At 40.5% G+C, this 23637-nt stretch overlaps 2 protein-coding genes across 2 annotated transcripts in view; one reads left to right on the forward strand and one right to left on the reverse strand.

The window, feature by feature from the left end:
* Window positions 1-1881: 1881 nt before the first annotated feature.
* On the reverse strand, window positions 1882-12669 carry LOC106564719 (melanin-concentrating hormone receptor 1). Its single transcript, XM_045692080.1, has 2 exons — window positions 12624-12669; window positions 1882-3024 (listed from the first exon to the last, which is right to left on the reverse strand). Exons 1-2 carry the CDS (start codon window positions 12667-12669, stop codon window positions 2000-2002), a joined length of 1071 nt encoding a protein of 356 aa, XP_045548036.1. The 3' UTR covers window positions 1882-1999.
* Window positions 12670-23005: 10336 nt separating this feature from the next.
* LOC106564671 (growth factor receptor-bound protein 2) overlaps window positions 23006-23637 on the forward strand; it is a 33831-nt gene continuing 33199 nt past the window's right edge. Inside the window, exon 1 of the mRNA XM_014130887.2 lies at window positions 23006-23436. Coding sequence (XP_013986362.1) covers window positions 23359-23436 — 78 coding nt within the window. The 5' untranslated portion in view covers window positions 23006-23358. The remainder of the gene's footprint in view (window positions 23437-23637) is intronic.

Genomic DNA, 23637 nt, shown 5'->3' on the forward strand with positions numbered 1-23637 from the left:
AGACAGGTCAAAGAAGGATTTCTAAGCCATGAGGCAATTGAGACATGGATTGTGTATGTGTGCCATTCAGATGGTGAATGGGCAAGACAAAATATTTAAGTGCCTTTGAACGGGGTATGGTGGTAGGTGGCGGGTGCACTGGTTTGAGTCAAGAACTGCAATGCTGCTGGATTGTTCCCGTTCAACAGTTTCCCGTGTGTGTCAAGAATGGTCCACCACCCAAAGGACATCCAGACAACTTGACACAACTGAGGGAAGCATTGGAGTCAACATGGGCCAGTATCCCTGTGGAATGCTTTGAACACCTTGTAGAGTCCATGCCCCGACGAATTGAGGCTCAATATTAGGAAGGTGTTCATAATGTTTGGTATACTCAGTGTATATCTCCAACTTTCGCTTCAAAAAAGACAAATCTGTAAAAAGGGTGAGGAATCAGATTAAGATTCAAAGTGAGATTTGAAGTGTCAAAGCTAAACAAAGACTAACAATTTATCAAAGAAATTCAGATGGGAGAATCCGCAATGCCTAATTTCATTGGCGTTGCATAACTAATTAAGCAAATGTATGATTAATATGAGGATTGCACTGGTTATGCATCAAATTATAGTTGGAATTGCCTGTCTCTGTACCGTGATGAGAAGTGTGAGTTTGAACCATATTTATTTTAACTTCACATTAAAATACAAATAAATGAAAAAACTCTGATTCTGTATATACAAATACAATTACACCAAAACATACAGTATATATATATATATATATATATATATATATATATATATATATATATATATATACATTTGTACATTGTCTAAGAAGTCATCATGTATGGCCATTCGGTGTGGATGTTTTGTAAATATATATGTTTATATTAATATATATATATATGTATATATATATATTAATATAAACATATATATTTACAAAACATCCACACCGAATGGCCATACATGATGACTTCTTAGACAATGTACAAATGTATGGATAAAAAGTACTACGCAACATTCAGTGAAGCTGAAACATGTATTTATGGTGCAATTGCAGTGTAGGTACTAGGTACTGAACATACTGTACAATATAAGTGGTATGTGAACATTGTACATTGAAATGAAATTTAACATACATTAGCTAGACTGCCAAACCAAAACTACAGTAAGGGATTGTGCTAAAACCTGCCTTCCCTGAAGAATTGGAATACAATGCCTGATACAATATCAAACTAGTCATACTCATGCGGGCAATTTATGACTGTGTATGTATTTATTCATAGATTTGTACATGTAGCTATGAATCATCTTGACTCTCACACTTTTACATTATCCACTGAATATCATTAGCAAATCATTTTTTTAATATCCTTTCAGTACCTATGTTTACTGTACTGAGTACCATGTGTTGGCCGGTACTCAATAATCTCATCCTGACTATGTTAAACATCTCCTCTCAGGCTCAGCCTGATCCTACTCACTGATGTCACACACATTGAATGATACTATTCTTCTATTCTTCTTCTTCTATTCTGATCGATCCATTAACTGTTCCCATGTAGACATACATCATTGATCCCATACAGTGATCCAATAAAATATCTCGGACTGTACTAGGGTTGCGAAAACTAGGGATGCAAAAATCCGCTAACTTTCCCAAAATTCCAAGGTTTTATAGATATCCTGGTTGGAAGATTTTGGATTTCCTGCTTATTACTTCCTGATTCAGGGAATCTTTCAATCGGATTTCTGGAAAACCAGGGGATTTGGGGAAAGTTACCACAGGAAGTTACCGGATGTTTGCAACCCTACACTGTTCCTGCCTGTACACTATTCAAATTCAGTGATGACATACACAGTTCTTCCTATACACTGGTCCATAGATTGTCCCCATACACTGTTCTTGTACACTGATCTCATACCCTCTTCCACTGGCCACACCATGTCTCCCTGGGTAAAGAGGTCTTGTTCAATAAAGGTTCAACAAAACTCAGATTGTCATGCAACAGGCCTCAGTGGTCGGCCATATTGGCAGGCAGCAGCTCCCTGGAGCTCTGATCCTGCTGGGGTCTGTCAGTGGTCAATCTCAGACTAACACTACCCTCCATTGTGCTGGTGGGGTTGACCCGGAACTTCCTGTGGACCGGCCGCATGGCCACGATGAGCTGCCTCTTGAAGGTGTCACTCAACACAATGTAGAGGAACGGGTTGATGCAGCTGTTAATGTAGCCCATGCTAATGGCTATGTTGTAGGCGTAGGAGAAGGCTGGGCTGGGGTTCTGGACTCCAACGTGAACCAGCTGGAGGATGTAGTAAGGGGCCCAGCAGATGAAGAAAGCCAGGCAGATGGCCACCGCCGTACGGGTTACTTTCTTGGTGCGCACCCTCAGGCTCCTGGGGGGCAAGGGGGCCACGCTGGTGGCCATGTGCTTGAGGATCTTGAAAAAGACCACGCAGATGATGAGGAGAGGCAGAGCGAAAGCCAGGACAAACTGGTAGAGTGTGAACCAGTAGATGTTGGTAGACGGATCGGGAAGTAGCAGGGCACAGCCCACCAGGTCGCCAGGCAGAGGCATGAGGCCCGCGTACATCCACACCGGGATGATGGTCAGCAACGACAGCGTCCATACTAGAACGATAACCGCGGTTGCCATGCACGGCGTCCGAACGTGGTTAAAGCGGATGGGGTGAACAGTGGCCAGGTAGCGGTCCAGAGTCATGACTGTGAGGATGTAGGTGCTCACGATCTGGCTGTTGGAGTCTAGCGCGGTGATGACTGTGCACATAGTGGCGCCGAAGCACCATGAGCCGTTGCCCATCAACTGGTGGATGAGGAAGGGCATACCGACGAGGAAGAGGAGGTCGACGATGGACAGATTGAAGATGAAGATGTCGGGGACGGTCTGCTTGGCGCGGCACTTGGTCTTCTTCAGGATGGTGTAGATGACCATGCAGTTACCCATAATGCCCAGGAAACAGATGATGCCAAATATGGTGGGCAAGATGGCGTTGTTGTAGTAGGCATCATGACCCCCACCTATAGGGACACAAGAGCAGCAGAGGAGAATGTTATTAAAGTACCGGTATGATATATCATATAAACCAGACCTGTCAAGCAGCAATTTACATAGCCTGGCTGCCGTGACCCAGGTGGTACACCCCTCCACCACCCCCTCTCTTCAGAGAAGAAATATCTTGTAGCTTTTTTACAGCTTTTTTGCTACATATACAGTTGAAGTCAGAAGTTTACATACACCTTAGCCAAATATATTTAAACTCAGTTTTTCACAATTCCTGACATTTAATCCAAGTAAAAATTCCGTTTTAGGTCAGTTAGGATCACCACTTTATTTTAAGAATGTGAAATGTCAGAATAATAGTAGAAAGAATTATTTTTTTCAGCTTTTATTTCTTTCATCACATTCCCAGTGGGTCAGAGGTTTACATACACTCAATTAGTATTTGGTAGCATTGCCTTTAAATTGTTTAATTTGGGTCAAACATTTCGGGTAACCTTCCACAAGCTTCCCACAATAAGTTGCGTGAATTTTGTTCCATTCCTTCTGACAGAGCTGGTGTAACTGAGTCAGGTTTGTTGGCCTCCTTGCTCACACACTTTTTCAATTCTACCCACAAATGTTCTATGGGATTGAGGTCAGGGCTTTGTGATGGCCACTCCAATACCTTAACTTTGTTGTCCTTAAGGCATTTTGCCACAAATTTGGAAGTATGCTTGAGGTCATTGTCCATTTGGAAGACCCATTTGCAACCAAGCTTTGACTTCCTGACTGATGTCTTGAGATGTTGCTTCAATATATCCACATAATTTTCCATCCTCATGATGCCATTTATTTTATGAAGGGCACCAGTCCCTACTGCAGCAACGGTTGGGATGGTGTTCTTCGGCTTGCAAGCCTCCCCCTTTTTCCTCCAAACATAACGATGGTCATTATGACCAAACAGTCATATTTTTGTTTCATCAGACCAGAGGTCTTTTCTCCAAAAAGTATGATCTTTGTCCCCGTAGTCTGGCTGTTTTATGGCGGTTTTGGAGCAGTGGCTTCTTATTTGCTGAGCGGCCTTTCAGGTTATGTCGATATAGGACTTGTTTTACTGTGGATATAGATACTTTTGTACCTGTTTCCTACAGCATCTTCACAAGGTCCTTTGCTGTTGTTCTGAGATTGACTTGCACTTTTCGCACCAAAGTACGTTCATCTCCAGGAGACAGAAATCATCACCCTCCTGAGCGGTATGACGGCTGCGTGGTCCCATGGTGTTTATACTTGCGTACAATTGTTTGTACAGATGAACGTGGTACCTTCATGCATTTGGAAATTGCTCCCAAGGATGAACCAGACTTGTGTAGGTCTACAATTTATTTTCTGAGGTCTTGGCTGATTTCTTTTGATTTTCCCATGATGTCAAGCAAAGAGGCACTGAGTTTGAAGGTAGGCCTTCAAATACATCCACAGGTACGCCTCCAATTGACTCAAATGATGTCAATTAGCCTATCAGAAGCTTCTAAAGCCATGACATCATTTTCTGGAATTTTCCAAGCTGTCTAAAGGCACGGTCAACTTAGTGTATGTAAACTTCTGACCCACTGGAATTGTGATACAGTGAATTATAAGTGAAATAATCTGTCTGTAAACAATTGTTGGAAAAATTACTTGTGTCATCCACAAAGTAGATGTCCTAACCGACTTGCCAAAACTATAGTTTGTTAACCTGTTAGGGCTAGGGGGCAGCATTTGCACGTCTGGATAAAAAAAATGTACCCGATTTAATCTGGTTACTAATCCTACCCAGTAACTAGAATATGCATATACTTATTATATATGGATAGAAAACACTCTAAAGTTTCTAAAACTGTTTGAATGGTGTCTGTGAGTATAACAGAACTCATTTGGCAGGCAAAACCCTGAGACATTTTCTGACAGGAAGTGGATACCTGATGTGTTGTATTGACTTTAAACCTATCCCATTGAAAAACACAGGGGCTGAGGAATATTTTGGCACTTCCTATTGCTTCCACTAGATGTCACCAGCCTTTACAAAGTGTTTTGAGTCTTCTGGAGGGAGATCTGACCGAACAAGAGCCATGGAACGATGATGTCCCATTAGACACCTGGCGCGCGAGTTCATGTTGGGTACCCTCGTTCCAATACGTTATAAAAGAGTATGCATTCGTCCACCTTGAATATTATTCATGTTCTGGTTAAAAAAGGCCCTAATGATTTATGCTATACAACGTTTGACATGTTTGAACGAACGTAAATATATTTTTTCCCCTCGTTCATGACGAGAAGTCCGGCTGGCTTAGATCATGTGCTAACAAGACGGAGATTTTTGGACATAAATGATTAGCTTTTTTGAACAAAACTACATTCGTTATGGACCTGTGATACCTGGAAGTGACATCTGATGAAGAGAATCAAAGGTAATGGATTATTTACATAGTATTTTCGATTTTAGATCTCCCCAACATGACGTCTAGTCTGTATCGCAACGCGTATTTTTCTGGGCGCAGTGCTCAGATTATTGCAAAGTGTGATTTCCCAGTAAGGTTATTTTTAAATCTGGCAAGTTGATTGCGTTCAAGAGATGTAAATCTATAATTCTTTAAATGACAATATAATATTTTACCAATGTTTTCTAATTTTAATTATTTAATTTGTGACGCTGACTTGACTGCCGGTTATTGGAGGGAAACGATTTCCTCAACATCAATGCCATAGTAAAACGCTGTTTTTGGATATAAATATGAACTTGATAGAACTAAAAATGCATGCATTGTCTAACATAATGTCCTAGGAGTGTCATCTGATGGAGATTGTAAAAGGTTAGTGCATCATTTTAGCTGGTTTTATGGTTTTGGTGACCCTGTCTTTGACTTGACAAAACATTACACACAACTCTTGTAAATGTACTGTCCTAACATACTCTAAATTTATGCTTTCGATGTAAAACCTTTTTGAAATCGTAAAACGTGGTTAGATTAAGGAGATGTTTATCTTTCAAAGGGTGTAAAATAGTTGTATGTTTGAAAAATTTGAATTTTGACATTTATTTGGATTCAAATTTGCCGCTCTTGAAATGCACCTGCTGTTGATGGAGTGCACCACGGGTGGCACGCTAGCGTCCCACCTAGCCCATAGAGGTTAACAAGAAATTTGTGGAGTGGTTGAAAAACAAGTTTTAATGACTCCAACCTAAGTGTATGTAAACTTCCGACTTCAACTGTACATGTTATTCAATCATTGCACCCACACTGCTCGTGCGCGTCAATGAGCATCTGCGTGGCCAGGCGCTAAAATAGAACTTGGTTCTATTTGTGACGCTTAAGTCACGCCTTTCCCATCTCCTTATTGGTTTTTAGGAGCATATACCCATGTGCCATTTCCTCATTGGTTTTTAAGAGCATATACCCACGTGGGTGACTGAAAGATTAACTGAGGTCCACACTCCAGTCCAGTCGGTAGTGGTAATGCACATTAAAGTTGGTTACCAACCGCCATATAAAGTCCAACGAAGAAGAAGAAGCCTGAAGGAGGAGAGATTACTAGAAATCAAACTTTTCCCCTTTTATATGTGGATTAATTGTCGGAGTAGAGGACCTTGTGCATTTCAGGTAAAATAACAACTCAATGTTTATATCCCAGGACAAATTAGCATTTCCACTGCTCCAGAATCCAATGGCAGCAAGCCTTACACCACTCCAGCCGACGCTTGGCATTGTGCATGGTGATCTTAGGCTTGGGTGAGGCTCCTCGGCCATGGAAACTCATTTCATGAAGCTCCCGATGAACAGTTATTGTGCTGACGTTGCTTCGGTAGTGAGTGTTGCAATCAATGACAGGCGATTTTTATGTGCTACAAGCTTCAGCACTCAGCGGTCCCGTTCTGTGAGCTTATGTGGCCTACCACTTTGCGGCTGAGCCGGTGTTGCTCCTAGACGTTTCCATTTCACAATAACAGCTCTTACAGTTGACCGGGGTAGCTCAAGCTGGATAGCAATTTGATGAACTGACTTGTTGGAAAGGTGGCATGCTATGACGGTGCCATGTTGAAAGTCACTGAGCTCTTCAGTACGGGCCATTCTACTGCCAATGTTTGTCTATGGAGATTGCATGGCTGTGTGCTCGATTTTATTAACCTGTCAGCAACGGGTGTGGCTGAAATAGACAAATCCACAAATTTGAAGGGGTGTCAACATACTTTTGGCCATGTAGTGTATAAAGCGATCTGTGCATTTGAACAAATGCATAAATACACCAATATTACTTGTCCATGTAAAAAATAGAATGACCACTGCTGCACCTCCTGCCACTGTTTTGAACAGATTAGATTATACTATAATGGACAAAAAATATAAACGCAACATTCAAAGTGATGGTCCCATGTTTCATGAGCTGAAATAAAGGTTTCCATATGCACAAAAAGCTAATTTCTCTCAAATTTTGTGCACAAATGTGTTTACATCCCTGTTAGTGGTCATTTCTCCTTTGCCAAGATATTCTTGGCATGTCAATAAGATGATTAAAAAGCATGATCATTACACATGTGCTGAGGAGTACTTCTGTCTATAATAAAGCCCTTCTGTGGAGAAAAACTAATAATGATGTGCTGTGCCTTGCTCCCCAGTGGGTGGGCCTATGCCCTCCCAGGCCCACCCATGGCTGCACTACTGCCCAGTCATGTGAAATCCATATATTAGGCCCTAATGAAATTATTTCAGTTTACTGATGTCCTTATATGAACTGTAATTCAGTGAAATCTTTGAAATCGATGCAAGTTGCATTTATATTTCTGTTCAGTATACATATTGAAATATAAATTAACATTGCTGATTACATACAGTGGTAACTGTTCCGACATTGGGATTTGGATAGGCTTTGAGAAACTCAAACAACTCTGTTAGCCTTATTAAAGCTACAAAACTGTTAGTGTTCAACTTTAACATGTGATGACAATACAACAGAACAGATGAACAGGAATGACATTTGCACTAACGGGTGGCCAAAAAAGATATAACGTAAAGCCACACCCCTACTAAGCCACGCCTCCACGGTTCCTCCAGGAACGAGTAGCTACATTGAACCATTATAGGTTCCTCCAAGAACTAAAAAAACCAAAGGTGCAAATATAAACCATTTCGGTGATTGTTAAGCAAATAACTGTTGGTGTCACGGTAATTGATTAACATAAACACATTTAGCATATCCTGGCTTCCACACATAGCCTACAAGCCCCTGATGCAGACCTTTGGAACATCTACATTTTAAAAAGTAAAAAAAATCCATGTAATAAATCCATTACTTATTTTAGACAAGTCTAAAGAAACATGAAGAAAATGTAGTCTATTTCAGAAGAACAGAATAGCATACTCTGAGTTGTCCTTATGTTAGGTCCTGATCTGGCTATGCCAAATGGCCGTAGGCTACACTAGTTCATTTAGCAGACAAGATTTGCTTAGAATTCCGTGCCATTATTTTATATTATTTTGTAGTATGAAGAATACAACTGAACAAAGCTGAATAAAATAGAAAGGATATTTTCTTCAAACGATTTGAGGGAGTGCGCACATGCGGCTATTCTGTGCTGTGCAGTTAACAAAGAAATAGGTACTCTTATATGCTTCATTTAGAGTTATTCATGTAACTTTAGTTGTTCTACAAACATTGGGCTACATGTTCAGAGTTTTTATACATTGTAAGGCTGCATGAGGTGACTAATGATGATTTGAAAAAAGTTGCTTGAAAGGCTTGCGCTCTACTCTGTTTTTTGCGCAGGCTGTACACACTTCATCAGTCTCTCATTCACAATTTGACAAGCACTTGATAATGCCTCAAATTTCCCAGCGGCATCCCCTCTGTGCACTTAAATAGTGAATGGAGGATGCTTTTTCTGTGGTTCATATTCATTCCAGCCAGGAAGGCTATACTCCTATTAAGAAAGTTGAGAAAAAAATATAGTAGGCCTAGCCTATAGAAAGCTGATGGGATCCTCCTCTTTTCAATAGAGGCCATCACTTTGTTTTCTCCCCCAATTGCATAGCCTATAGAAATGTTGCGCAACACGATCTCATAAAGTGTTTGATTAGATTTTCGATTACATTTGCATTTAAGTCAGAGTGATTAGAGGGACAATGGAGTGCTGAATACCAGTTAGTAAGTGTGGTAGGCTACTAATAACCATCAGCAGTATCAGAGCTTGGAGAAGCCTAATTACGTGACTATACGGTCACATGGAATTTGACTGCCTTCATGAATTGTGATCGCCAGTGTGGCGGTAATACGGTCACCGCAACAGCCCTATTCACACCCCTTGACTTTTTCCACATTTTGTTGTGTTATAGCCGCAATTTAAAATGGATTCAATTGAGATGTGTTGTCACTGGCCTACACGCAATAGCCCATGATGTCAAAGTGGAATTTTGTTTTTAGAAATGTTCACTAATTCATTAATAATGAAAAGCTGAAATGTCTTGAGTCAATAAGTATTCAACCCCTTTTTAATGGCAAGCCTAAATAAGTGCAGGAATAAAAATGTGCTCAACAAGTCAGATAATAAGTTGGACTCACTCTGTGTGCAATAATTGTGTTCAACATGATTTTTGAATGACTATCTCATCTCCATATACCAGACATACAATTATCTGTAAGGTCCATCAGTCGAGCAGTGAATTTCAAACACAGATTCAATCACAAAGATCGGGGAGGTTTTCCAATGCCTCACAAAGAAGAGCACCTATTGGATATCCCTTTGAGCATGGTGAAGTTATTAATTACACTTTGGATGGTGCATCAATACACCCAGTCACTACAAAGATACAGGTGTCCTTCCTAACTCAATTGCCAGAGAGGAAGGAAACCGCTCAGGGATTTCACCATGAGGCCAATGGTGACTTTAAAACAGTTACAGAGTTTATTGACTGTGATAGGAGATAACTGAGGATGGATCAACATTGTAGTTACTCCACAATAATAACCTAACTGACAGACTGAAAAGAAAGAAGCCTGTACAAAATAAAAAAATATTCCAAAACATGCATCCTGTTTGCAACAAGGCACTAAAGCAATACTGCAAAAAATGAAGCTTGTCTTGAATACAAAGTGTTATGTTTGGGGCAAAACCAATACAACACATTACTGAGTACCGCTTTCCATATTTTCAAGCATAGTGGTGGCTGCATCATGTTATGGGTATGCTTGTAATCGTTAAGGACTGGGGAGTTTTTCAAGATAAAAATAAAGGGAATGGAGCTAAGAACAGGAAAAATCCTAGAGGTAAACCTGGTTCAGTCTGCTTTCCATCAGATACTGGGAGATGAACTCACCTTTCAGCAGGACAATAACCTAAAACAAAAAGTCTACACTGGAGTTGCTTATCAAGAACACCGTGAATGTTCATGAAGGGCCGAGTTACAGTTTTGACTTAAATCCGCTTGAAAATATGGCAAGACCTAAAAATGGTTGTCTAGCAATGATCAACAACCAGACAGAGCTTGAAGAATTTTGAAAAGAATAATGAGCAAATCTTGCACAATCCAGGTGTGGAAAGCTCTTAGAGACTTACCCAAAAAGACTCACAGCTGTAATTGCTGCCAACGGTGATTCTAACATGTATTGACTCAAGGAGTTGAATAGCTGTGTTTTTCTTCCACTTTGACATTACAGAGTGTTTTGTGTAGATTGTTTACAAAAAACGACAATTAAATCCAGGTTAATCCCACTTTGTAACACAACAAAATGTGGAAAAGTCAAGTGGTTTGTATACTTTCTGAAGGCACTGGGTTGCTATACCACATTCATGTCAACTCGCGGGATCAGGCGGCTTGTTGAGATCTCTCACTGTTTGGATTTAAAAACAGCCCCCCTCATTATCATCGCATTGTGCCGACAACATCAAAACAGACTTTCCAGACACTGAAGTCAGGACTTTGGTATCAGCCAGAATTTACAGCCAGGAGAGGAACATTGTAATAAAGCATGATATATAGTATACAGTATAGGCTATCCACAAACCAAACCCGTGAAGATCTTTCCGTTCCCAGTAATATGTATTTTAGTGCCCTTGGTATGTGCTATATACTGTATCTTTGACAAAAAAACTCAATAACATAGCTGCTACTGTATGTGTGTGGTGACTAAAAGTTCACAGGAATTTTCATGGCTCTTTTGAGATTAAGGTAGAGTATGCGCCATTCTGACGAAAAACAAGTCACTCAAAAAGGAAAAGGTTGGCACTAGCTGTGCCTTCAGGAAGCTACTAGACAGATTTCCATTTCCCTCTGAATAACAAGTGTTAGACAGAGCAGTGAAGGAAACCAACCATTTAACGTCTTCAAGGAAAAACGAATGAAAATAAAAAGAGGATGACTGTAGCTTTCATTATAGCCTACATTATGTGTGCCATAATAAGATCATGTGAAATCATTGCCACAATAAGATCATGTGAAATCATTGTAGGCTATGAATTATTTTTTAAACGTGCAAAGATTTCCTCCAGTGCAGTGACCATTACACGTTTCTACAATCTGGTTGTTTAATTGCTATACTGAATAGCCAGCCTAATGTACAAACATTTTCAATCATGATAAATGCTTACCTGTCGAAGCTTCAGATGTGTTCACTTCAACCGCTGAGGTGTCACCATGCAAAACCGACACATTATAGAAATCCATTGATAACTTCCGATGTAATCTTAATAAAATCTGGGTAAAGAAAAAAAAAGATCAACAAGTGTTTATGCTCAGGGAGAATTCTCAAGCAGTTAATAATGCAACTGTCTTGCTGTTTTTAAATAATATTGTAGTGGCTAGAACTCACTGATAAAACAAATCATATTTACATTTCCATCTTGCACATACAAATGCTAGTAGTATTCTAGTAGTATTAAATACCTTCAATAATGCCACTCCATTTTATTTGTGAGATCCATCAAAATATAATCAATGTTTCCGCTCTTGTAGTGGACTTTACTGATTAGTAGCATATCGTTTGCACGCGCTTGATGGAGTGGAGACAGGTGCCCAGTGTCTTCGATATTTAACTAGGAGAGTGATAACTCTCCTGCAGCTGCACGACGCTACTGTATAGTCTATGCGCTCTTCGTCTTTCATTGGCTGAGGATGAAGTTTCAAGGATAACCCTTCTGTTTAGAAGTCTAGCTGACTGGCACCATTGAGACGTGGCTGTATTGTCTTGACTCACAAGTCGATGTGTGTATTTTATACATTTTGACAGCCACATCAAAGATCAAGGACGGCCAATGTACTTTTTTAATGCTAACATGGCACATGGCACCTCAATAAAGGCATTTTAATAGCAAGAAGAGTGGTCCTACTTGTTCTTTGATGACCAATAGCCTAGCCCGAAAGAATACCTTCACCAACATACTGTACGTTTTTCAAACTCTAGCAATTCCAATCCCGGAATTTATTGCTTCCCATCCTTCTTTTTTTGTGACAAAATGAAAGCGAAAATGTTCCACGCAATGTGACGTTTTAATGATAATTTAAAACTAATTGGGAACTTACAGGTAGCCTAACTGCCAAAATAAAGGAAACATCAACATAAAGCAGCTTAATAGGACGCTGGGCCACCAAGAGCCAGAACAGCTTCGATGTACCTTGGTTGGCATCATTGTGTTTCGTAGAAGTGACGCCATCAAACATCAGACAATGCCTACAAGTGTCTGCAACTCTATTGGAAGGATGCAACCATAGAGATCCCGAGTGTTCTAATTGCTATGGATGCAACACCATTCTTCCACGAATTCCATTTGGTGTTTTGTTGATGGTGGTGAACATAGTGCTGACATACCGTGAGTTTCGGGGCCTAATAGTAAAGACGTGTTATTTAACTGTATATTGTTTTATATTACCTTTTCATTTGGCATGAACACAACCAATCATGATGTTTTCATCTTTTTGTCAAACAAATCCCTTCAAAAAGTAACTATCAGCAAACAAAAGAATTATCACTAAAAATAGAATGTGGGGTATTGAGAAATCTATTATGTGTTAATGAGTTTAGATTTAAAATGGTTGCAAATAGCCAATGGGATTTGCATGCAGGGGTTCAGTTATTTGAATTAACAAATGACAATGGGGTTTCCGTTCTGGCATTGAAGTGATTGGATTACGCGATGCAAGGGCGGGTAAAGTTCAATTATGTATTGGTGAGTTGGGCTGAAGACACTGTAGAGAGTGGTCGACTGGAATGTGTTATGGTGAACATTAAATAAATCTGTTCCATTTATTATAAGTACACTTCGGAGTCTTCATCAGAAGAATCCAGCATCTTAGGATGCAACATAGAAATCACCCGAACATAAATATTAGACACTTTTAAAACATTTGTGTGGAGAAGATATCATTTTATTTGACATTCTGGGAGAAAGTAACACATCATTCAATTCAGTGCTTCCAAGTTCCATGGATCAAACAGTTATTTCAATTATATTAAAACGAGGAAAATCTGAAAAGTCCCCTGCAGATCCATAAATGTAATAAATTCCAAAAATAAAATAATAACAAAACTCATAACAGAATGGCAAAAGTATTTTCAACATTTTGTAACATTGCAGCTTTATTCTAAAATGTATTAAATAAATACACACAATACCCCTATAATGACAAAGCGAAAACAGGTTTTAAGAATTTTAGCAAATGTATTAAAAATAAAAAACTGAAAAACCTTACTTACATAAGTATTCAGACCCTTTGCTATGAGACTCGAAATTGAGCTCAGGTGCATCCTGTTTCCATTGAACATCCTTGAGATGTTTTTACAACATGATTGGAGTCCGCCTGTGGTAAATTCAATTGATTGGCCATGATTTGGAAAGGCACACACCTGTCAATATAAGGTCCCACAGTTGACAGTGCATATCAGAGCAAAAACCAAGCCATGAGATCGAAGAAATTGTCCGCAGAGCTCTGAGACAGGATTGTGTTGAGGCACAGATCTGCGGAAGGGTACCAACAAAAATTCTGCAGCATTGAAGGTCCCCAAGAACACAGTGGCCTCCATCATTCTTAAATGAAAGAAGTTTGGAACCACCAAGACTCTTCCTAGAGCTGGCCGTCCAGCCAAACTGAGCAATCGGGGGAGAAGGGCCTTGGTCAGGGAGGTGACCAAGAACCCTATGGTCACTCTGACAGAGCTTCAGAATTCCTCTGTGGAGATGGGAGAACCTTCCAGAAGGACAATCATCTCTGCAGCACTCCACCAATCAGGCCTTTATGGAAAAGTCGCCAGACGGAAGCCAGTCCTCAGTAAAAGGCACATGATAGCCAACTTGGAGTTTGTCAAAAGGCACCTAAAGACCCTGAGACCATAAGAAACAAGATTCTCTGGTCTGATGAAGATGCGCATGTTCATCCCCAGAATGGTTTTACGTGTCTGTTTTCAAAGGATGGAGCTGAGAACATGAACAACTTCACAGTTAAGAACACCATAACAACATGAGGGACTTCTATTTAAGTCAGAAAATGATACTCATATGATAGGTAAGATATACAAAACCCTGCAGAAAGCCTATCTCTTAGAAAAAAATATAAACTATTGGAACCAAGACTTAAAAATAACTGATATTGGCACAGATGAAGAGAGTGTTGGAACATAACTAACTAGGTACAGCGGTAGCCTTTTGTGGGCCCTAAGCGAGATTTGGTTGAGGGGCATTTTCACCAAGTGGGCAAACAAAATGTGTGACCCGGTCTTGACGGAGGAGAGAAATATGTACGTTTTTTTCATTTTTTCCCCTGCAATTCTACACATTTTGCAATGGGGCGTAGAGAAAATGTTACAGTTCTATAACAAATTTCATGCAATTCTACCTATTTTGCCATGGTGCAGAGATTTTTTTGCAGTTTTAAAGCAAGTTTTCTGCAGTTCTACACATTTTTGCCATAGGGCGGAGAGCAAATTTAACAATTATATTATATTATTTCATGCAATTCTACACATTTTGCACTTGTTATTACGGGTCTTGTCCCGTGTGTTGTTGTACACTTGTTATTACGGGTCTAGTCCTGTGGATTTATTGGAGGTTTTACCTGGCTCTTTTGTTTGGGTTACATCCCTGTGTTTTTGTATACGTGTTTGTTTTGGGCTTCTTCCCTATGCCTTTCATGGCATGTTGTATTTTTGGGTGGAGTATTAAAACCCCCCATTACGTATTCCTGCGCCTGTCTCCAATCAGTTATACATCGTGACAGTGAATAACAAAATCAATGGGGGCCCCCGTATTCGGCCATGACTAAAAACTTGTTAGCTGACATGGCTAATTGTCAGTGACTGACAAAACAAGAAACTGCTGATACACAACATTTAGAACTTGCACCTTGTGTATTCTACTATTCTCGACTGAGTTCCAAAACAATATGTTTTTGGGGTCGGTTGAAGCGGCCAGGGACCCTAAGCGACCGTTAATATCGCTTATGCCTGGAGCCGGCCTGTAACTAAACTAATGTACAGAATTGAATACACAAGAGACAAAATGTACACATTCTACAGCATAAAAGCAGAGTCATGTCTTCAGTGGCTCAATGATTCCTGCCTTCTACAGTGCTATAATGTCCAAAAGAAAGTTAGCTGTCAAAGTTTTACAATATAAATGTACTTTTAGTCCGTCTATATGCCTATTTCAAGACATGGCATATGAGGGTGCGGTGAGATACCCAATGGGTTGGACTGTATTTTTCTCGTCAATCATTTTCTTTTACTTGGAGATCTGAGGTACCGGAATGCATTAGAACAAAATCACCTTTATAATAAAGCATTGCATGCATGTCATCACATTTGCGTAGTGGCATAGAGCAGTAGAGTAGAGGAACTTACCGAAGTTACACACATGGGAAAAGAAATGTTGTGGCCTAGTGTCCGGGAAATGTTGGGCCTTTTATTAACGCATTTAATGCAATTCCACGTCATTTTACATGACTGGAGACTTTGGCATAATCGTTTTTAATGCCGCGTTTAAAAAAAATGGGAATTAGGAGTTGGGAAATCTCCGACTTCAGTTTGTTCAAGACAACCGGGAAAGCAGGGGAAAACAATTTCCTACTGGGAAAATTCGTTTTGAACGGTCATCCAACTCGCTACATTATGAGGAAAAAATTAGTCCTAAAAATGCATTCCAGTTTCACTGACTCACCCAATGATGCACAGCTCGCGTGCTGGTGATGGCATATGAGCTCATGGCAAAAGCCTTTCTCTCTCTCGCTTTACCTTGTAAAACAATATTTGGAAGTTCAGCAAATATTTGGTACCCTACAGCTTTCCAACCTGTGCTTTCCTGCAATTGTAGACTATTTGAAATATTGCGAAAGGCCAGTTTTGTCTGCATGTTCTTTGTTCACTGACAGATTTGCTGCGTGTTCCCGGCTATAGGTTATGCCTTGTTATTGGGCTGCACTCCGCAGTTAGGCTATTTTTAAAATAAGCTATTTGTCTGTGGCTAAATTTCTCGTGGTGTACTAGGCTATTCTGAATTATTTCATTTATTTCTGAACAGACAGCAGTAACTCTATAACTTTGGCACATTCATTTCAATTTATCAGGTGTGCTGCAGCTCCTCCGGGGTGGAGGGGTGGCTGATGGCAATGCTGGACGTCCGATGTCTGTAGTGTTGCAGGGCAGTAAGCATGATGGGATGTTAATTGCTTAATTCACTCAGGAACCACACCTGTGCGGAAGCACCTGCATTCAATATAATTTCTATCCCTCATTTATTCAAGTGTTTCCATTATTTTGACAATTATCTGTATGTCGCCTATCAAATTATCTGCATATTTTTTCTCCTGTATCATTTCACAATTTATTCTAATTTTGTACCACTAGATGGCCCAGTAGTCCTGCTATGGAGTCCCTACACCATATGACACATCAACAACAGGTGAGGTCTAGAGCCAAACTAAATGTTGTCTTCTACTCTTCACACGTGCATATTCATACAAAAGTGTGTGTTTGTGTGTGTGTGAGAGAGAGATCTTTAGAAAACAAAAATATAATTACTTGACACATTGGAAAGCACTAACCAAAAAAACAGCTAACTGGAATGCTGTTTGGCCCTAAACAGAGAGTAGTACACAGTGGCAGAATACCTGATCACTGTGACTGATTCAAAACGAAGGAATATTCAGTTTCCACAAAATGAGGTGGAAATTGAGATGCACTTTCTAACCTCCTGCCAAATGTATGTCTTATTTTGATTTATTTTTTTACCTTTATTTAACTAGGCAAGTCAGTTAAGAACAAAGTCTTGTTCACAATGATGGCATACTAAAAGGCAAAAGGCCTCCTGCTGGGATTAAAAATAAATTAAATAAAGATATAGGACAAAACACACATCACGACAAGAGAGACAACACAACACTACATACAGTGAGGGGAAAAAAGTATTTGATCCCCTGCTGATTTTGTACGTTTGCCCACTGACAAAGAAATGATCAGTCTATAATTTTAATGGTAGGTTTATTTGACCAGTGAGAGACAGAATAACAACAAAGAAATCCAGAAAAACACATATCAAAAATGTTATAAATTGATTTGCATTTTAATGAGGGAAATAAGTATTTGACCCCCTCTCAATCAGAAAGATTTCTGGCTCCCAGGTGTCTTTTATACAGGTAACGAGCTGAGATTAGGAGCACACTCTTAAAGGGAGTGCTCCAATCTCAGTTTGTTACCTGTATAAAAGACACCTGTCCACAGAAGCAATCAATCAATCAGATTCCAAATTCTCCACCATGGCCAAGACAAAAGAGCTCTCCAAGGATGTCAGGGACAAGATTGTAGACCTACACAAGGCTGGAATGGGCTACAAGACCATCAGCAAGCAGCTTGGTGAGAAGGTAACAGTTGGTGCGATTATTCACAAATGGAACAAACACAAAAGAACTGTCAATCTCCCTCGGCCTGGGGCTCCATGCAAGATCTCACCTCGTGGAGTTGCAATGATCATGAGAACGGTGAGGAATCAGCCCAGAACTACACGAGAGGAACTTGTAAATGATCTCAAGGCAGCTAGGACCATAGTCACCAATAAAACAATTGGTAACACACTACGCCGTGAAGGACTGAAATCCTGCAGCGCCTGCAAGGTCCCCCTGCTCAAGAAAGCACATATACATGCCCGTCTGAAGTTTGCCAATGAACATCTGAATGATTCAGAGGACAACTGGGTGAAAGTGTTGTGGTCAGATGAGACCAAAATGGAGCTCTTTGGCATCAACTCAACTCGCCGTGTTTGGAGGAGGAGGAATGCTGCCTATGACCCCAAGAACACCATCCCGACCGTCAAACATGGAGGTGGAAACATGCTTTGGGGGTGTTTTTCTGCTAAGGGGACAGGACAACTTCACCGCATCAAAGGGACGATGGACGGGGCCACGTACCGTCAAATCTTGGGTGAGAACCTCCTTCCCTCAGCCAGGGCATTGAAAATGGGTCATGGATGGGTATTCCAGCATGACAATGACCCAAAACACACGGCCAAGGCAACAAAGGAGTGGCTCAATAAGAAGGACATTAAGGTCCTGGAGTGGTCTAGCCAGTCTCCAGACCTTAATCCCATAGAAAATCTGTGGAGGGAGCTGAAGGTTCGAGTTGCCAAACGTCAGCCTCGAAACCTTAATGACTTAGAGAAGATCTGCAAAGAGGTGTGGGACAAAATCCCTTCTGAGATGTGTGCAAACCTGGTGGCCAACTACAAGAAATGTCTGACCTCTGTGATTGCCAACAAGGGTTTTGCCACCAAGTACTAAGTCATGTTTTGCAGAGGGGTCAAATACTTATTTCCCTCATTAAAATGCAAATCAATTTATAACATTTTTGACATGCGTTTTTCTGGATTATTTTGTTGTTTATCTGTCTCTCACTGTTCAAATAAACCTATCATTAAAATTATAGACTGATAATTTCTTTGTCAGTGGGCAAACGTACAAAATCAGCAGGGGATAAAATACTTTTTTCCCACACTGTAAAGAGATACCTAAGACAACAACACAGCATGGCAGCAACACAACATGACAACAACATGGAAGCAACACAACATGGCAGCAGCACAACATGGTAGCATCACAAAACAGGGTGCAAACAGTATAGGGCATTGACAACAGCACAAAGGGCAAGAAGGTAGAGACAACAGTACATCACGCAAAGCAGCCACAACTGTCAGTAAGAGTGTCCATGATTGAGTCTTTGAATGAAGAGATTGAGATAAAGCTGTCCAGTTTGAGTGTTTGTTGCAGCTCGTTCCAGTCGCTAGCTGCAGCGAACTGAAAAGACGAGCGACCCAGGGATGTGTGTGCTTTGGGGACCTTTAACAGAATGTGACTGGCAGAACAGATGACCAGTTTACAGAGGAGTCTAGAGTGCAGTGATGTGTCTTATAAGGAGCATTGCCAATGCCAATTAGAGACACATTTCCCTCAGATTACACAGACCCACAAAGAATTTGAAAACAAATCCTATTTTGATAAACTCCCATATCTATAAGGTTGCATCGCCTGGTTCACCAACTACTTCTCTGATAGAGTTCAGTGTGTCAAATCGGAGGGCCTGTTGTCCGGACCTCTGGCAGTCTCTATGGGGGTGCCACAGGGTTCAATTCTTGGGCCAACTCTTTTCTCTGTATACATCAATGATGTCGCTCTTGCTGCTGGTGAGTCTCTGATCCACCTCTACGCAGACGACACCATTCTGTATACTTCTGGCCCTTCTTTGGACACTGTGTTAACAACCCTCCAGACGAGCTTCAATGCCATACAACTCTCCTTCCGTGGCCTCCAACTGCTCCTAAATACAAGTAAAACTAAATGCATGCTCTTCAACCGATCGCTGCCTGCACCTGCCCGCCTGTCCAGCATCACTACTCTGGACGGTCCTGACTTAGAATATGTGGACAACTACAAATACCTAGTTAGACTGTAAACTCTCCTTCCAGACTCACATTAAGCATCTCCATCTCCAATCCAAAATGAAATCTAGAATCGGCTTCCTATTTCGCAACAAAGCATCCTTCACTCATGCTGCCAAACATACCCTCGTAAAATTGACCATCCTACTGATCCTCGACTTGGCGATGTCATTTACAAAATAGCCTCTAATACCCTACTCAACAAACTGGATGCAGTCTATCACAGTGCCATCCGTTTTGTCACCAAAGCCCCATATACTACCCACCACTGCGACCTGTACGCTCTCGTTGGCTGGCCTTCGCTTCATAATCGTCGCCAAACCCACTGGCTCCAGGTCATCTACAAGACCCCGCTAGGTAAAGTCCCCCCTTATCTCCGCTCACTGGTCACCATAGCAGCACCCACCTGTAGCACGCGCTCCAGCAGGTATATCTCTCTGGTCACCCCCAAAGCCAATTCCTCCTTTGGCCGTCTCTCCTTCCAGTTCTCTGCTGCCAATGACTGGAATGACCTACAAAAATCTCTGAAACTGGAAACACTTATCTCCCTCACTAGCTTTAAGCACCAGCTGTCAGAGCAGCTCTCAGATCACTGCACCTGTATATAGCCCATCTATAATTTAGCCCAAACAACTACCTCTTCCCCTACTGTATTTTATTTATTTTGCTTCTTTGCACCTCATTATTTATTTCTACTTTGCACTTTCTTCTACTACAAATCTACCATTCCAGTGTTTTACTTGCTATATTGTATTTGCTTTGCCACCATGGCCTTTTTTGCCTTTACCTCCCTTATCTCACCTCATTTGCTCACATTGTGTATATAGACTTATTTTTCTAATGTATTATTGACTGTATGTTTGTTTTACTCCATGTGAAACTCTGTGTTGTTGTATGTTGTCGAACTGCTTTGCTTTATCTTGGCCAGGTCGCAATTGTAAATGAGAACTTGTTCTCAACTTGCCTACCTGGTTAAATAAAGGTGAAATAAATAAATAATTATAAAAATAAATTTAAATACCACACAGTGTGCATTCACAGCAGCAAGATTTGTGACCTGTTGCCACAAAAGGGCAACCAGTGAAGCAAAAAAGCCATGTTAAATACAAACAATACTCATCTGTCTATTTATTTCCCCTTTTGTTCTTAAACTACTTTCACATTGTTACAACACTGTGCATAGCCAGAAGTATAACATTTGAAATGTCTCTATTCTTTAAGAAACTTTTGAGAGTTTAATGTTTACTGTTCATTTCTGATTGTTTATTTCACTTTTGTGTATTATGTATTCCACTTGCATTGGCAACCTAAACATGTTGCCCATGCCAATAAAATCCTTTGAATTGCATAGAGAGAGAGAGACAAAGCCATCACCTACAGAGAGATGAACCTGGAGAAGAGTCCCCTAAGCAAGCTGGTCCTGGGGCTCTGTTCACAAACACACTCCACAGAGCCCCAGGACAGCAACACAATTAGACCCAACCAAATCATGAGAAAACAAACAGATAATTACTTGACACATTGGAAAGAATTACAAAAAAACTGAGCAAACTAGGATGCTATTTGGCCCTAAACAGAGAGCACACAGTGGCAGAATACCTGGCCATTGTGACTGACCCAAACTTAAGGAAAGCTTTGACTATGTACAGACTCAGTGAGCATAGCCTTGCTATTGAGAAAGGCAGACCTGGATCTCAAGAGAAGACAGGCTATGTGCACACTGCCCACAAAAGGAGGTGGAAACTGAGCTGCACTTCCTAACCTCCTGCTCATTGTATGACCATATTAGAGACACATATTTCCCTCAGATTACACAGATCCACAAAGAATTTGAAAACAAACCCGATTTTGATAAACTCCCATATGTACTGGGTGAAATACCACAGTGTGCCATCACAGCAGCAAGATTTGTGACCTGTTGCCACAAGAAAAGGTCAACCAGTGAAGAACAAACACCATTGTAAATAGAACCCATATTTATGCTTATTTATTTTCCCTTTTGTACTTTAACCATTTGTACATCGTTACAACACTGTATATATACATAATATGACATTTGTAATGTCCTGACTCTTTTGGAACTTCTGGGAGTGTAATGTTGACTGTTAATTTTTATTCTTTATTTCACTTTTGTATATTATCTACTTCACCTGCTTTGGCAATGTTAACATATGTTTCCCATGCCAATAAAGCCCCTTGAATTGAATTGAGAGAGTGAGAGAGAGAGAGAGGAGGGGATCATTTCTGTGCAGATTTTAGTATTCCCAAAATGTCGCGATAGGAAGCTTCCTATATACAGAGCTCACGTTCTGTATATAAAAGTGGATAGTGGATAGCCTACTAATAACGCGTGTTTGTAGAATTTCAAGGGATAGCAAGTAGAAACAAGGTAACATTAAATGTATGTAGGTGGACTAGGCCTAGGCTACTTCGGAGAACTGAATAGTTTCACTTTAGCTTCATGCAAGTCCTGGTGGACCGTCGTTCACTTTTTTTGAAATGATGTAGCCTATATTCTTGTTTAATTAGCCTACATTGTAGGACTAGCACAACAATAGTCGTATCTTCGTCATCTTTCTTCTGTTGGAGCTAAAGTAGGCCTACAAGTCTTCTTTCTATGTTTGAGCAATTGTGACAACTAGGTTACTTTTAACTTTGTAACAAACTGTTGCTTGTCAAACTTGGAAACCAAACCAGCTAAATCATTTATTGCATTGTTACAACTATCGCAGCTCTTTGTTTTTACTCCCCAATGTTTCACTCGAATGACCTGGACATTTATACAAAATATTGATGTTGGCAAGGAAAGAGGGCAGAAAACATTGTACCAGACACAAAACGATTTTGAGTCAAAATTAGACGTTCTACATTTAGCTCGAGTTTTGAGTCATCAACCACATCTCCCTGTCAAACATCCACTACAAGGCTTGTAAATTAGCAATCCCATTGGTTTTGCACAGCTACAGTACACCTATTGGATTTGACAGTATTGTCACATCCGATTGGTCAATTGTGGGGATGATGCGCTTTAGTTGGCTTTAGGAAACGTCAATCAGATGATATCCTTCCTCCCCTGATTTGTGCGAGCCTCAGAATGCTAGTATTGTCTGTGGGCGCGGCATCACAGCACAAGCTATCATATTAGTGCATTGTTTTTCGGTGTTGGTTAATGTTACTTTGCTGCTACAATCTCAGGTTCTCTATCTGCGTTCTTATTCACAGGTTTGTAGCGGCGAGCAACGAGTGAGGGTATTTGCACTACTCGGAGTGACTGGTCAGACCAGGGGGAAAACGGGACCGGAGATATTCTGGGGTTTTTTCTGACGTTGTTAATAATTTTCATAATTCCTTGGAGGAATAAACTCCATTGAAAGACTTCAGAAGGGTACTTGTGCGTTCATCAACACCGCATACAAGTGTTCCAACAATCCTCACCATGGAGGCCATTGCCAAATACGATTTCAAAGCAACTGCGGATGATGAGTTGAGTTTTAAACGTGGAGAGACGTTGAAGGTAAGCAGCCAATTGTTTCACTATTTATATTCTTAAGAAATGTGTCAGGGACAGCATGTTCCTGACTGATTAAAGATATTTTTCCTTTGTGGTTATTATTAGGCCTAGTTATTACACTATTTGTAATAGCCTGTTACCTTTTATTTGGTCATTTTGTGTCTTCATATTAGACACTCCTGCACAGTAACTGGTTTTAAGGAC

Source organism: Salmo salar, chromosome ssa12 (assembly GCF_905237065.1).
Source record: "Salmo salar chromosome ssa12, Ssal_v3.1, whole genome shotgun sequence".
In the NCBI taxonomy this organism is placed as follows: Eukaryota; Metazoa; Chordata; class Actinopteri; order Salmoniformes; family Salmonidae; genus Salmo; species Salmo salar.

What these genes read in the sequence shown, in the direction of transcription:
- LOC106564719 (XM_045692080.1), bottom strand. Translation starts at nt 12,669, where the DNA reads ATGTTTGATGGCGTCACTTCTACGAAACACAATGATGCCAACCAAG. An exon ending in ACACAATGATGCCAACCAAG is followed by an intron (nt 3,025 to 12,623) that starts GTACATCGAAGC and finishes GTGTCCCTATAG; the next exon opens with GTGGGGGTCATGATGCCTAC.